The sequence below is a fragment of the Pelodiscus sinensis genome, chromosome 11, assembly GCF_049634645.1.
Source record: "Pelodiscus sinensis isolate JC-2024 chromosome 11, ASM4963464v1, whole genome shotgun sequence".
Classification (NCBI taxonomy): Eukaryota; Metazoa; Chordata; order Testudines; family Trionychidae; genus Pelodiscus; species Pelodiscus sinensis.
In genome coordinates, this window is record NC_134721.1 from 19,672,227 (window position 1) to 19,688,141 (window position 15,915).

The 15,915-nt window shown below is 44.9% G+C and overlaps 1 protein-coding gene across 9 annotated transcripts in view; it reads right to left on the minus strand.

Annotated features, from left to right (window-relative positions):
- LOC102445688 (cyclic nucleotide-binding domain-containing protein 2-like) overlaps positions 1–15,915 on the minus strand; it is a 44,096-nt gene that overhangs the window by 25,280 nt on the left and 2,901 nt on the right. For 2 of the 9 annotated variants that reach the window (XM_075938723.1, XM_075938722.1), the window contains exons 2-5: positions 12,103–12,302; positions 10,318–10,397; positions 8,689–8,806; positions 3,340–3,503 (exon numbers count right to left, since the gene is read on the minus strand). In XM_075938723.1, coding sequence (XP_075794838.1) covers positions 3,340–3,503; positions 8,689–8,806; positions 10,318–10,397; positions 12,103–12,302 — 562 coding nt within the window. Of the gene's footprint in view, positions 1–3,339; positions 3,504–8,688; positions 8,807–10,317; positions 10,398–12,102; positions 14,628–15,915 lie in introns of those variants that run through there. The other 7 variants (XM_075938725.1, XM_075938728.1, XM_025189531.2 and 4 more) reach the window with 7 other exon arrangements.

Consider the following 15,915-nt stretch of genomic DNA (forward strand, 5'->3'; position numbering starts at 1 on the left):
CCCAAATGGTGTTCCGTGGAACCCCGGGGTTCCGCAAAGTGAAAATAAGGGTTCAGTGAGAAAATTCCATTACAATAACATTTTATTATTTAAAAAATAATAATAAACATTTAAGCATTTATTAATTTTATTTAAAACAATTTTCATTTGTTTTTGCCACGATAAGTGACCCTGTGTAATGTCAGCTTAGCCAGACCTTGTTTAACATTTGTTTATTATTATCTCCTTACTTATTTGTGGTCTACTTTTTCAGCTCCATATATAAGGCTGTTAATAGGGATTCCACAAAATTATTTCGAGTTTAAAAGGGTTCCGTGGCCAAATGAATTTGCAAAACACTGGCCTAAGGGAAAGAGTACTGGCTGATGACTCAGCAAACTTCTATTTCAAGCTCTGCTACTGGCCTTCTAGGTGACCTTGAGTAAGTCATTTCACTTCTCCATGCCTCAGTTTCCCATCTCTAAATTGAGTATAGCCTCCTTTGATATCTATGGGCATAATAGCTAGATATTACTATAATTATTATTACTAGGTTCCCACTTTTGTGAACATTAGCGGAGCTGCAGCCATGGCAGAAAAAGTGCTAATATAAGTAAGGCCTGGCTGGCAGACATAAAATATGTTCTACTTCCAAATTCCTCCCCAAAAATGTCAGGTTTTTAAAATCAAATTAAATCATACATTCACACTGGAATAGTATAAATGCTTTTACATAGAAGCTCAAGGTGTGAAATATGGATGAAGTTTTGGATTTTGATTTAAACATACCTAGTTCAGGACTGTTGTAATAACTGGGCCTATATATTTACCCTAATTGTGAGCCCAACAGGGAAAAGTGAGTGAGAGTTCATAAAAATGTCACAATAAACTGTAGCAATAAACGTGGAATGAAAAGGTGCAAAAGACAGACAGACTTTGAATTAATCCAAACAAAAAGATTTAGTGATATAATGTAAGCACTGTGATAAGATCCTGCTTGGTAAACAAGAAAAGTCTGAGAACAAAAATCAACTACCCGAAATTGGCATGTTGGAAATTAGGCCTAATTGGCGGACAAAACAATGAGTGGATGGGATATTATATTCAATGCTATCTTCTGAAGTCCTTAATGAAAGAGACTGTAGGGAGAAAAATTGGCCACTGGAACAAACGTTACCATTTCCACTGTCTTCTGAGACCCCAGACCTTTATCATCCTGATCCAAAGACATTTCCAGACCAGGCCAAAGAGAAGGATCCAGCTGACAATGCTATCTCTACCAGCTCTGGATGAATCTCAAACACTACCCAGGGATCAGACAAAAAAAAATGCCCTCTCTCATTTCCAATCTTATTTCTTCTCTTTCCTATCCCTTTTTTTCCCCTTCACCCTTCTGTCTAATAAGAGTCTGGCTTAACCAGTCAAGGCTGTATATTCTCCCAACACAACAGTGAACCGGTAACCAGAAAGGCAACTAAAAACCAACACCCTGAACAGCTCAATGCTGGTACCAGTTTGCTAGGTCTCATAGTGGGAGATCAGACTGTGCCCTCTTTCAGCAGTGAGATTTTAAGTGTAAGTCAACACCAGAGACACAAGCTGCATTTCCTACCTTTGCTATTCCTTTATCTCCCATTTTGTGCAGCTCTGTCTTGTTTTGTCTTTTTAGTAAATTGGATTGGAGTTTAACAAAAACAGTAACAACGACATTCCATCCTATCTCAACTAACTACTTCTCTTACCCCCTCATAAAGAACAATTATTACCATCTTTGATATCAACTAAAAAATTGTCAAACGGGGAAGGTCTTTAAAAAACCCTCTCCATCTAATGCAAAACAGAGAACAAACATGTTAAAATTAAAGTCTGCCTTAAATATATATATTAGATTTTTTTTTTTTAGAGTTTTGTCTGTGAATGTGTCTGTCTGTTCAAGAGCTCCTCCTAACAGGTAAGAGCTAGGACCTCCAAATTTGGTATGCAGCTTCTTATTATTATAACTTAAAGCAGGGCTGGAGAACCTCAGGCCCGGGGACCTGTTGCCCCAATGTGGGGGCTGGAGCACATAAAATCTACTACCCTGGGCTCCGATGTGTGAGGAATGTGAGGAGTTGTTTCTCCCCTCTCTGTCGGGGGCCATGTCAGTGAGGGTTTTAGTTTCCCCCACCTTTCTCACTTGTGTGCAGCCCCCCACTGATTTTTCTGTGAGTCAGTGCCGTCCCCCATCCTGGAGCCTAAAAAGTTTCCCCAACCTGACTTAAAGCAAGGTAAGGGTTTGGTTGTACCAGGAAAATGGATGTGCCTGGAATGGGATTGTTTCTCATAAAACAGAAAGGGTGGGCCACATGGGGGCAGCAGAGGATATGGAATAGAAAGCAGAGACAGTTATACCATATAATGACCACAGGGGAGCAGAAAAAGGCCAGAGATGTGGACCAGGACAACTATAACCCCATTGAGACAACAGAAGGCAAGGGTGAAGAAAGGGACAGCTATCTAATACATATTTCAGGGATGTAGCCGTGTTAGTCTGGTCTAGCTGAAACAAAAGACAGGACTATGCAGCACTTTAAAGACTAACAAGATGGTTTATTAGGTGATGAGCTTTCGTGGGCCAGACCCACTTCTGAGGAAGAGGGTCTGGCCCACAAAAGCTCATCACCTAATAAACCATCTTGTTAGTCTTTAAAGTGCTGCATAGTCCTGTCTTATATTTCAGAGTCTGTTTGTATGTCTGAGTGACTGTCTGTTCCCGAACAGAGGGACATGCACCCCTCCCCCATCTGTGTCTACTGCAGCTATCATGGAGAGGTGCTTCTGACCTGGCCCTGAGTTGCTGCCGTGACAGAGGACTAGTTTAGTCCTCTCTCCCCAGGGCAACTTGCACCCTAAACCCCTCATATCAGCCCCATCCCAGAGCAATGATTTAAGTGAAGAAAAATAAAAATTAATTGAGTTAAGGATTCAAGCAACTCCGAGTAAATCTTCTAGTACCACATATTTCAATTTCTTTAGCCATATTCCCTCCTTTTCTATATTTGTGACAGTGTACATATTGCTTTTTGTGACATCTTGGTGCTTCTCACTGGCACATGACACATTATGGTAAAGACCATATACAAGACCACAAGTTATTGGTTAAAAAAAAAAAAAGTGTAGCAATTTGCTTGCCTTTATTCACCATCAGCACTATAGTGTTATTGTCTTACACAAACTAGTTACATGTCAGCCTATACACTAATTCATACTATTGCTGCCTCTTATGTACTGCCCTAAACACTGACATATTTTGCTTGTATAGCAGAACTATGACTTTACCAATTCAATCTCTCTCCCCATAGGATTTGTTGTCCTTCTTACCTTGAATACCATGCAGCCTTTGCCATCTTCTTCTGAATAATTGTGGAGTAATTTCCAAAGGCCTTCACAGGCTGCAGAGTGATTAGTATGTAGCTGATATCCTTTTCACTTCGCTCCTGAGGACACTGACGAAGAATATGTATGGCGTGCTCAGAAATCCTTGACTTTAAGAAGGGAAAGTCAATTATTATGAAGCAACTAGTATGATTCCTTTCTACAGAGATGCTCTGTTATTAACAAATTGTTATATTGCAGCGAGTTCCATGCCATTACAGAGTACTGTGGTAATAAGAGTAAAAATACCTAGTTTGTATATACTATTTTTCATCAATAGGTCTCTTATAGTGCATCTACACTGCAGGGCTTACCTCGAAATAAGCTATGCAAATTGAGCTACGTCAATTGCATATCTTATTTCGAAATAGGGAGCGTCTACACAGCACTTATTTCAAAATAGAGCACTCTTCTTCCAACTTCCCTTACTCCTCATACAATGAGGATTACAGGAGTAGAGTAAGAAGTCCTCCAGCTTGACTGTATTTGGACACTGTTTCAAAATAACTGCCTGCTGTGTAGATGCGGACTACATTATTTTGGAATAGCGCTAGTTATTTTGAAATAGTACAGGCAGTCCCCGGGTTACGCGGTTACGTCGGATCCGTACTTATGAACGGGGCTTTTCTCGCCCCGGAGGACACAGGCGGCGAGACCGCCCAGATGCGCTGTGGTCCCGCTGCCCGTGTCCTCCGGGGCAAGAAAAGCTGCTCCGCGTCTCCCTGGTCTGCTGGGGGAGCCCCTCCCAGCAGACCAGGGAGACGTAGAGCAAAGCCGCGGAGGACCCGGGTGGCGGGACCGTGGCGTGTCTAGGCGGTCCCGCCGCCTGTGTCCTCCGGGGCGAGAAAAGCCCCGTTCGTAAGTATGGATCCGACGTAAGTACGGATCCTGAATCAGGACACCTGGGGCGCAGCAGCTGGGGTGCTGCTGGGTTGGTCCAGTAGCGCCTAAGAGCGGCACTACTGGACCAACCCAGCAGCACCCCAGCTGCTCTGCCCCAGGCGTCCCCAAGTCAGCCGCTGCTGAAACTAACCAGCGGCTGATTCCAGGAAGCCCGGGGCAGAGAAACTCTGCCTCGGGCTTCCTGTAGTCAGCCGCTGGTCAGTTTCAGCAGCGGCTGAATCTGGACGCCAGTTCCGACTTACATACAAATTCAACTTAATAACAAACCTACAGTCCCTATCTTGTACGTAACCCGGGGACTGCCTGTATTGCAGTGTAGACGCACCCTACGTGCTTTACAAAGAAGCTCAGTAGTAGTATCCCCAATTTACTTACTAGGAAAGACTGATTAAACTGCATTAAAATGTTTGACTGTGACAGCTATTAACATCAGTGTCAATCACATTTCTCTTCTGTTATCTGTAGAATGTTATTTTAATCAACCAGTTCTGACTTATTAATTCATTCTATAGATTTCAACCAATTAAGTTAAAAGGGAAAGCTTAAGGGCATATAGGCAGTATGTCAGTGTATGCAACTCTCATTCATGTTAATGTGAATTGCATATCCAGAGGGAAGAAAAAAAGACTCCAATCTATAACAACAGTGACAATTGCAAGCCTGAAATCAAGGGCTGAAAAATGGCGCTAACTGCACAATGGTAGGAATCAAATACTCCATTTCATGAAGAAACAGATGAGATGTAAAGCTTGTTAATTTGTAGGTGACTATAAAGCCAAATAATTTTAGACTTATCATCATTAAGTATATGAGCACAGGTTCTGGCAAATTGCAAAAGCTTTTATTCGTTTCTCCTCCCCCCCCCCCCCCCCATATAATAATGTTTCAAAAAGCCATTTACAAAGCAGCAATACATATCTCATCTCCCTGAAATATTTCATTTCCTGGATAGTGAAGATACCCTGAGAACATTTCTTGTGTTATTATAAACACATAAATGGAGGTAAAAAAAAGTTTATGAAAAACAAACACAAATACAGGTTGTACCTGTACAATAGTAATAACTTCTGTAGTCCAGCAACAGCTGTGGTTTGGCATCCTCCTGGGCGCTCTGGGTCTGGAGTACTCACACAGAAAAGCTGGACCCTATGCTCAGCCTCTTCTCCTGCCGTCCCAGAGCTTCCAGAGCACCACAAATAGTTCATTTGCAGTGCTCAAACTCAGGGAGAGGTAGGGTTGGGGGGATGCTCAGGGGAAGAGACAGGGTAGCTGCAGAGCCCTGCTGTCAGGGGCAAGGAGCACAGCCTGGCAACTGTAGGGCTCAGTGCACTCCCATGGGGCTGCACTCCTGGCACCCAGCCTCAAGTCTCCACAGTCACCCTGCCTCTTCCTCTAAGCACACACACCCCTGCCCCTGATTGATTAATGCCAGCCCCTCTGCTGCCTCCGGAGCAGAGCCCTGCAACTGGCAGCAGCAGAAAGGCTGGTCCGGCAGATTCCATGATTCAAGACTGGTCAAGTGTGAGGGTGCTGGACCAGGAACAACCTGTACTATGTGAGCTGGGTTTACTAAATAAATAACAAATACTTAGGTTCACTCATACAGTCGTGAAATCTGAAGCACAGTTCTAAATAACAAATTTGGCAAGTCATCTTCGCCATGCTACACATTTAAGACCAGATTTTTCAAGTCATTTTGGCACATAGGCCCAGATCCTCCAAGACATGTTTACATGTGCAGTCATGTCGCACCTGGCTAAAAGTATACGCATGCAAAAATGAAGCACAAAATTGCATGCACATTTTACACAATTAAACTGACTCTGGTCTTTATGACTTTGTTCAGATGGTATTTTAGCCATTTTATAGTGAGTTTCCAAAAACAAAGTTGTTCCTCTGCTTCACAATGGATACAAAAATGCACTTTTCTGAGGATAAAGATCCTAAAAATGGGTCACAATTTACTGTAGAACACATCAGATATATGCACAGCATAATCTAAAGCACATTTTAGAATTTCTCATCTACATGTGTAGTATATGCCACTCATATTGCACAGCATGCAAGAAATAGAACTGGTTTGAAAGCAGAAATGTCAGAAAACGTATACAAATTTTATTAAAAAAGAATGAATATATAAATGGCAAAAAGATGAGCAGGTACAATAAAGCTGATTAAACAACAGCTTTATACTTGTTGATACAAAATGCATACATCCCACCCAAAATAGAGAGTGACTGAACCTTAATTAAACTGCAACTGTTTAAGACACCAGTAAAGATTCACATTGGATTTTACACATAAGCACTAGTTTCTATCAGACTGTTCCTAACAATGCTTATTAAAAGGGGTTACTGAAGCTCAAATGCAAGTTTAACAATTCACAACAAATTTCTAGTTGAACCTTTTTCATTGACTATACAGGCAGTCCCCGGGTTACGTACAAGATAGGGACTGTAGGTTTGTTCTTAAGTTGAATCTGTATGTAAGTCGGAACTGGCGTCCAGATTCAGACACTGCTGAAACTGACCGCCAGTTCTGACTTACATACAGAATCAACTTAAGAACCCCAGGCGTCCCCAAGTCAGCTGCTGCTGAAACTGATCAGCAGCTGATTCCAGGAAGCCCGGGGCAGAGCAACTCTGCCTGGGGCTTCCTGTAGTCAGCGCTGGTCAGTTTCAGCAGAAGCTGACTTGGGGACGCCTGGGGCAGAGCAGCTGGGGTGCTGCCGGGTTGGTCCAGTAGTGCCCAGAGCGGGCGCTGCAGGACCAATCGGCAGTGCCCCAGCTGCTCTGCCCCAGAGTCCAAAACAAAAGCCTGGTCTGCTGGGGCGGGGGGAGCACACTAGCTGCACCCCCCCCACCCCCAGCAGACCAGGGACACGGGGAGCAGAGCCGCAGCGGCAGCGGGGTGCGGCGCCTCTGAGGCTTTGCTGTGGCAAAGCCTCAGAGGCGCGGGACCCCCCCGCGGCTGCGGCTTCAGTCCGGGTGCCTGTGGTCTGCTGGGGACGGTCCCCAGCAGACCACAGGTACCCAGACTGAAGCGGCAGCAGCGGCGGTTCCCCGCGCCTCTGAGGCTTTGCTCTGGCAAAGCCTCAGAAGCGCGGGAACCCGCCCGGTGCCCCTGGTCTGCTGGAGACGGTCTCCAGCAGACCAGGGGCACCGGAGCAGCTTACGAATGGGGCTTTTTTGCCCCGACCTCCGGGGCGAGAAAGCCCCGTTCGTAAGTGCGGATCCGACATAAGTCGGATCCGCGTAAGTCGGGGACTGCCTGTAATTGTAGTCTATACCTACAAATTCTGTGAGCATAAGCAAAATATGCTATTCCAGCAAAAACACTTTTATACTGAAATAGCTACACGTCTACTAGCACCAGGTCAACACTGTAAAGTTTTCTGATATAGCTACACTGGCAACCCCTTCTAGCACAGGCATCTTACACTGGCAAAGGCAGGTGTTTTTGCCACTATATTTTATACTAGTTCCTTGACCAAATAAGCTATACCAGCAAAAGCACTATTTTTGTTTTACTTCATGTCAATCAGTGCTCTGGGATGAGGGGTTCAGTATGCAGGCTGCCATGGTAAGAGAGGACTATTCCAGCCCTCTCTCAATGCAGCAGCTTGAGGCCAGGTGAGAAGCACCTCTCTCTGGCAGCTGAAGCTCCAGAAGGCACAACTGGGGTAGAGGTGAATGTCCCCCATCTTGGGCACGTGAAGGCTCATCTGCCTCTGTACTCCCCAGCCACAATGAAAAATGCAGCAAACTGTGTACTTTCCTCTGGCTCCCTGATGAAGGGGAGCTTCAACCCGGCCCCCCCATCCCTCTAAAAAGGTGTCTGGGGGATGGGAGGCTTGGGGCTAGGGCAGTCCCAAATGGGATGGGTACATCCCAAGTCAACCCCTTTCACCTGGCTGGTGATTGTCTCTTTTCTGTATGGTTTTATGAGAAGCAGAATCTCATTCCAGAAACAACCAGACCCTTACCTTGCTTTAAGTTATGGTAAGAGAAAGCTGCATATCGAATTTGGTGGTCCTAGGTCTGACGGTTTAGGAAGAGTTCTTGAGCAGACAGAGATGAACAGACAAACAAACTCTCTCAAATATGTAGTAGATAACTGCATCTATATGTACATATTTGCCAGTAGAGAAATGTTGCAAAGAAACCAAACCTCTCATCAATTAACTAAAAAAGCAACTGTTTCTTGCGTGATCTGGCCTAAATCTGATTCTTTATAACTGTAGAGCCATATGGTTTTGTCCAGGCATTCCATTTAAATTAACAGACCCTAAGACCTTGGATCACTACATATACATGTGATTAGGATGGCTTCACTGAAATTATTTAGGCTGGAGAACTTAGACCTAGAGGTGGTAACTCTGGTTCTCCCTACCTGTTTATTAGCTCTGAACAGTGTCACATCAAAGAGGATCTCTTCTTTAGACTGTTCCATGTGGTTTGGCTGGGCTCTCCATCTCTTGACTCGCTCAATCCCATAGCTGAGGTTGGCTCTAACAAAAAGATATTCACTTACTGGAACAACATGCTAATTAAAGACAACTGCAAGGCTTAAATTCTTGTCCACATCCAAACATCTAAGTATGGGTCTATGACTTACCAAGAATATGAAAGTATGGAGATTAGTCTTATTAACACTAGGCCCAGCCTTCAAACCCATACATCTTGTTTCTAATAGTTTTGTTACTGTCAATGGGCCAATCCATAAGATTGAGCCCTGGGTTATTTTTGTAACTGTGCTGTGTCATCGCTATACAAAACTTCCTTTTCTAACCTGGTTTTAATTTTTGGAGCTGTAAACCTTCTGATCATAAATAACATGTAAATATAATAAAGTAAATTTAGACAAATATGCAAATAAGATTGTGATACTTCATGAAGGTAATACATAATACATTCTGAAATATAGGGAGATAGTAACTAAATGCAACACATCCATATTCTATGGCAGGGCTGGGAAATAATTTTTCATGGGGGGCCATTCCAAGATTCTGGTAAGTGGTCAAGGGCCACACTTTTCTATAGAGGGTGTGTAGGGTCTAGGATAGAGGTGAGGTGCAGACGGGAGCTTGAGAGGGTGTGTGGTCTCAGAGAGAGTTTGGAGGAGGGTTGTGAACTGGGGCAGGAGATTAGGGTGCTGGGTCCAGGAGGGGGTATAGGTTCAGGAGAGGATTCTGCACTGGGGGAAGGATATAGGAGTGGCTGCAGGGTCTGGGAGGGAGTTGTGACCTGGGGTGGGGGAAGGAGGGTACAGAGGGTTTGGCTGGTAACCTGGGGCAGGGGACTAGGATCCAGGGTCTGGGAAGGGGTATGGGTTCAGGAAAGGATTCTGAACAGGGGAGCAGTGTAGGAGAGAGTGCAGGAGCTGGGAGGGAGTTGGGATGTTCGAGGGGGTAGGGTGCAAGAGAGAGGCCCTGGCCAGGAGACACGTACCTAAACAGCTCCCAGCTAGCAGAACTCTCAGGCAGGCTTCCCTGCCTGCCAGCAACCCCAGACTTCTCTGTTCTATGTCGCTCTCTGCACTACAAGAGGCATAGGAGAGGCTTTGCACATTTCCCCTGACCTCAGAAAAACCCCTCAGCTCACATTGTCAGTTTCTGGCCAATAGGAGCTGAGAGATTTTGCTGGGGGCATGGGGCAGTGCACAAAGTCTCCCTCTCGCTGCAGTGCAGAGAGATTCAGGGAGCAGCCAGCAGCTTTGAGCAATACTGCTCCATGCTGCAGGGGCTGATTGACCATATTACAAGGCTCGGTGGGCCAGTTCCAGTCCACATGCTGGATCTTGTCCACCCCTGTTCTATAGAGTCACTCACATAATTTGCATTTACTTACTCCAAAGTTAACCCAAAATGTCAGGCTATAATTATATAAGATGTATTTATAACTGAAACAGAAAATTTTGAGTACTAAATACAAGGTGCTCAGAGACCATAGCAATGGATATGATATATAAATAATCCTAAATAGACTAGAACATAATGAATTACAAATATTCATTACTCACAGAAGATGGTGCTCTCTGTAAAGTAAGCAAAGTATGACAATGCTTTTAGCAATTTTCTGAAATCTGAACAGAAGATTTGGCTGAAAGAAGAAAGTGGCCAGTTACTCGTTACCTGTTCAGTGAATGTTAGTTACACAAATATCAATGTTAGTTACACAAATATCATTAAAAAAAAAACTTAGTGCTGAAGAATACTTTTCATACTTGAAGTCACTTATAAAAATCATTCAGATAAAGGATTCATGTTTCCATAAAAGTGTTCATTTTTTTTCTGTTATACCGTAGTTGAAGTGTCAGAATTGCAGGTCTTCAAAACTGTATGCCTCACTGTCTCTTTAATAGGAATCTAGAAATTACCATCCCAGAACAGCCACAAGATCCCACAGCAGGCCTAACAGCCTGTTTCTGACCTATATCAGATGCTTGAGCAAAAACTTTTATAATGCATGTAGCCAGGCAATACTATCCGTGAGAAAAAATTCTTCTTTATACCAGTCCTTTAATCAGTTTAGCCCCTGAAGTATGAGGACTGATTGCCCTGGAAATGTTATTCTAGTTTGTAAATCCTTTACTCTGTTTGGGACAAATCTGCATCCCTAAAGGCATGAAAGGTCATAAACACCATCATGGTTATACTGCACAAAGGAATGGGGAATTGGCAAGGACACAAAGAGACTGTGCAGGGAGGTTCAGCACTATTCTGTGTCCGTTTTCTGCAAAGCAGTGCAGCAGGGCACTTTAAGTGGCCAATAACTGCTTAACTACCTTGATCCAAAGATCAAGCACTTCAGCAGGGGTAGACAGGAGCAGCTGCTACCACAGCCTCGGTTGAATAAAACTTTGAAATATCTTATTAAAAAGCACTAAAAAATAATTGATTAAGGACTAGATCCTGACCTCATTATTTACTACTAATTTACAAAGAAATAGGATGTGGGATTCTTGAGTCCTTCTCCCTCTCTCTGCTGCTTATTCTTTACCCTTTGACATTCTAATTGGGTCTACAGATCCCAAATGAAATATCATAAAGGAGAAAAAAATGGCCAGATTTTTCTTCCATACACAAGGGCTTTGTCTAGATTGCATCCCTTTTTCGTAAAAGGGATGCAAATTAGACATATTGCAATTGCAAATGAAGCAGGGATTTAAATCCCCCCTGCTTCATTAGCATAAAAATGGCTGCCACTTTTTTTCAGCACAGAGCTTTGCCAGAAAAAAGCGCCAGTCTAGACGCGGATCTTTCGGAAAATAAAGCCTTTTCCGAAAGATCCCTTATCCCAGAGGGATAGACACAGCCAAAGAATGTTGACTTTAATGGAGCCAGTCACATTAGTGTGAGATCACAATCAGTTCTACCTTGAGTGAGGAATGAGTGGCAGCAGCAGATGATTGGTTAGAAGCAAAAAGCAGAAGACAGAAAAAAGTGGAATACTGGCTTTATGTTTCTAACAAGAGAAAGTTCTGAGTTTCCACATGGTTTAAGTTGATAAAAAATGTTACTATAAAGATCAACTTGTTTAAGTTTTACACAAGGTTCACATTAGATCTCCTCCCTAGCACGAAAACCTCTTTAATTTATAAAGATAATTTTCTGTCAGTTTTTGTGCAAAAAAATCTAGTTTTGTTTACATATATAAGAAATTGTTCCTTAGCACAAAGACAGAGACCAAATTTATTTTTGGTGGAAGCCATTGATGTTAATAGAGTTATACCAAGGTTAAATTTGGTCCTGTCAGTCATCCCCATTTAAGACTATTTCCTGCCAGTCCCCACTTTAAAGCATACCTGGTCTTCCTGGGATGAGGGCATGATGTGCTGCATAGATTGGGAGAGTGCCCATCTCCTGTTTCCTTTGCCTTTAGGAATTCTGAACTTTTTCCCAAGCTTTGCCTTTGGCAGTTTCACCCTTTCCAGAGCCAGTGAGCCTATGAGATTTCCCCTTTGGAGAATTCCATCAGTGAATCTGGATCCACACAGAAGTTTCCCTGGAGGAAGGCAGCCGCACACAGCAGGACTCAGATCAGAGATGAAATTTCTTCTAGGATTCCTTCTCTTTCTCCCATTTGCAGAATCCTCCCCCAAAGCCTGGAGAGAGGCTAGGATGTTGGCTTTCCTCATCTCTGCATCTAATAGCATCTTGCTGCTAGAAATAACAATAAAAAAACCCCACAAATGCACACCAATAGCCTACTGAAAAATTAAAAGTTTAGGTGCTACAACAACCACTGCATTTTTGCATGAGAAGGGGTGGGAGTGGGGGAACACAAATATAAGCAAGAACGCATGCAAAGTCTCCTGCACTAAGGAAATTAAGACAATAAATTTTCCTTCTCCAACAGTACATAAAAAATAGTGCTAAAGATAATAGCAAAAGAGAGACTGAGGCTCATAAATAAAAACTGCTATCACGTTTCTAAATCCTAAATCCTAAATGTGGAAGGTCCAAGCTGAAGTAAGTTTGTTCATAAATTTTGCAAAACTGTCAAATGTAGCTAATAAGATCCTGCCAAACTGATCTACTGGGAGAGATGTGGAAGGAGAGCTAGAAGTAAAGCAAGTCTCTTTCAGTTAACTAATGCATGTTCCATTGCTCTGTTAACTCATACAGACAATAGACACAGATGGTCTTAAAAAGCTCTGATTTACATTGTCCAATAAGGAGGAGAGAAAGGCGGATCTTTAGAAGTTTTGTTTCTGATGCTTTGAAAGTTACAGCTCAGTATCCAGGGAAATGCAGTTGATGGGGATGTGATATGTGGATCTTCTGGGGAGAACTACCTCCCTTGCAGGAAAGTACAGCACTGTGCATTTGTAAATAGAACTTTGAAGACCTATGTCCATCACGTGCATTGATTATGACAAAACACACAATTTGATTCATTCATGTCCACAGAGACTTCCTTCCAAAATTGAATATTCATACCATTGCAGCCTCTGCACACTCCATCTCTGGGGTTGAGGGGACCCGGTGTGTGGACACCGCTTACTTAGTCGCCGGTCAGTTGGCAGGCTCTTTTAGTCTGTAAATAACAACCCTCAGTCTGGAGTAGTATATCCTAATGGCTAAAGTCAATAAGGTCAATCCTCATCTCAGGGCTATCCAGCCCAACATCCAGAGTCAATAGAATTAACCCTTAACTCAGGGCAGTAAAGGCCGACAGCCAGAGACAATGAAGTTAGCCCTTATCTCAAAGAAGTCCAGCCTAACAGCTAGAATCAATGATGGGGGAACCCTTAGCTCAGGGCAACACAGCCTATCAGCCAGAGTCAATGAAGGGGAATGGCCTTTTGTTCAGGGCAGCGTGGCCTACTAGCCAGAGTCAATAGGGAGTGGCCCTTTAACACAGGGCAACATGGTCAGAGTCAATTATGGGGAAGCCCTCAGCTCAGGGCAAAGTCAATAAAGGGGAATGGCCTTTTAACTCAGGGTAAGCACAGCCTTGTGGCCAAAGTCATTATGGAGTAGCCCTTTAACTCAGTGCAGAGTTAATAAATTGGGGGGGAGGGCAACTGCCCCAGTAGGGGGACCTAGGCATATCCTATTCCACTAGGTCCCAACCCAGTGTCCCGTGAGTGGCAGAGCATTCTGTCACTCGCTCAGCAGGGAGTCCGAACAAAACACACCAAGTTCACCTGAATGGGAGATACCATTCCGCTACCGTCCATGGGTCACTTCCTTCCAATGCTGGTGCAGGTCCATTAAAAGAAGTCTCTGGATCCTCCGCAGCCGGCTCTCCCTGGGGCTCCTGCGGTGCTGGTAGTTTGCGGCGGTCTCCGGGGTCCCACCATCTGAGTCTCTGGCCAGTGCGGTTCTGGAGCTCCTGGTGAAGGTTCTTGTCCTTCGCTGGCCAGCCCAGACTGAGCTGTGTTACTGCCTTTTATGCTGTCCCAGCGTTTGGAGCATGCCCAGTCAGAGTGAAGGGGCAAGACTTCCTCTGCCCACAGAAAACTGCACTTGATTCAATACAGTGTATGCACACTGTCACACATTCATAATCACATACACACATCTACCCATCCCTAAATACAGGTAGTCCCTGACTTACGCAGATCCGACTTATGTCGGATCCGTAGTTACAAACGGGGCTTTTCTCGCCTCGGAGGACGCAGGCGGCGGGACTGCCCAGATGTGCCGTAGTCCCGCCGCCCGCATCCTCCGGGGCGAGAAAAGCTGCTCCGCATCTCCCTAGTCTGCTGGGGGAGCCTCCCCAGCAGACCAGGGAGACGCGGAGCAAAGCCACGGAGGACGTGGGCAGCGGGACCGCGGCACGTCTCGACGGCCCCGCCGCCCCCATCTCCCTGGTCTGCTGGGGGGGAGGGCACAGCTTGTGCGCCGCCCCCCGCCCCCAGAAGATCAGGCTTTTCTCGCAACGCCTGGGGTAGAGCAGCTGGGGTGCTGCCTGGTTGGTCCCGCAGCGCTGCTCCTCGGCGCTACTGAATCAACCCGGCAGCACCCCAGCTGCTCTGCCCCAAGCGTCCTGATTCAGCCGCTGCTGGTCAGTTTCAGCAGCGGCTGAATCAGGACGCCTGGGGCAGAGCAGCTGGGGTGCTTCTGGGTTGGTCCAGTAGCGCCGAGGAGGGGCGCTACTGGACCAACCCGGCAGCACCCCAGCTGCTCTGCCCCAGGCGTCCCCAAGTCAGCCGCTGCTGAAACTGACCAGCGGCTGACTTCAGGAAGCCCGAGGCAGAATTGCTCTGCCCCAGGCTTCCTGGAATCAGCCGCTGATCAGTTTCAACAGCGGCTGACTTGGGGACATCTGGGGTAGAGCAGCTGGGGTGTTGCCGGGTTGGTTCCCACAGCGCTGAGGTGCGGCGCTGCGGGGACCTACCCGGCAGTGCCCCAGCTGCTCTGTCCCAGGCGTCCAGATTCAGCCGCTGTTGAAACTGATCAGCGGCTGATTCCAGGAAGCTCAGGGCAGAGCAACTCTGCCTCGGGCTTCCTGTAGTCAGCCGCTGGTCAGTTTCAGCAGCGGCTGAATCTGGACGCCAGTTCCGACTTACATACAAATTCAACTTAAGAACAAATCTACAGTCCCTATCTTGTACGTAACCCAGAGACTGCCTGTATACATTCTTTCATCCACTTGTTTCATACACCATATATTCATCTATCAGACACATAAACCTATCAGAACTAAACACATGTGCACTCCTCACAGGTACTAAAACATATTTGTCCCATAAAGCATAAATATACACTCACATTTCTCAACTGTACCTCCCCTAAGGAGCTCTCCTGTAATAAAAACAGGTTGTATCCTATAATTTTTATAGTGAATTTTTAATTGTAAAACTTTTAAAATATGACTTTTAGTAAAAGTCCTGATTCTTCTCTAGAGGCCAGAACAGTGGCTCTCATCTATTCCAAAGTACTGTATCCCTTTCTGGAGTTGACTCTGTCTTGCCTACTCCACAGTTAGGCTTCACTTAAAAACTATATACTTACAGAAACACACATAAAACACATAAAAACATGTCACAGCACACTATTACAGAAAAAAATAGCTTACTTTACCATTTTTACCATATGCTATATACAGGGCTCATCAAACCATGGCGAGCCCCGCTCGCCAGCCGCGCAGTTCAGCATGCTGCACA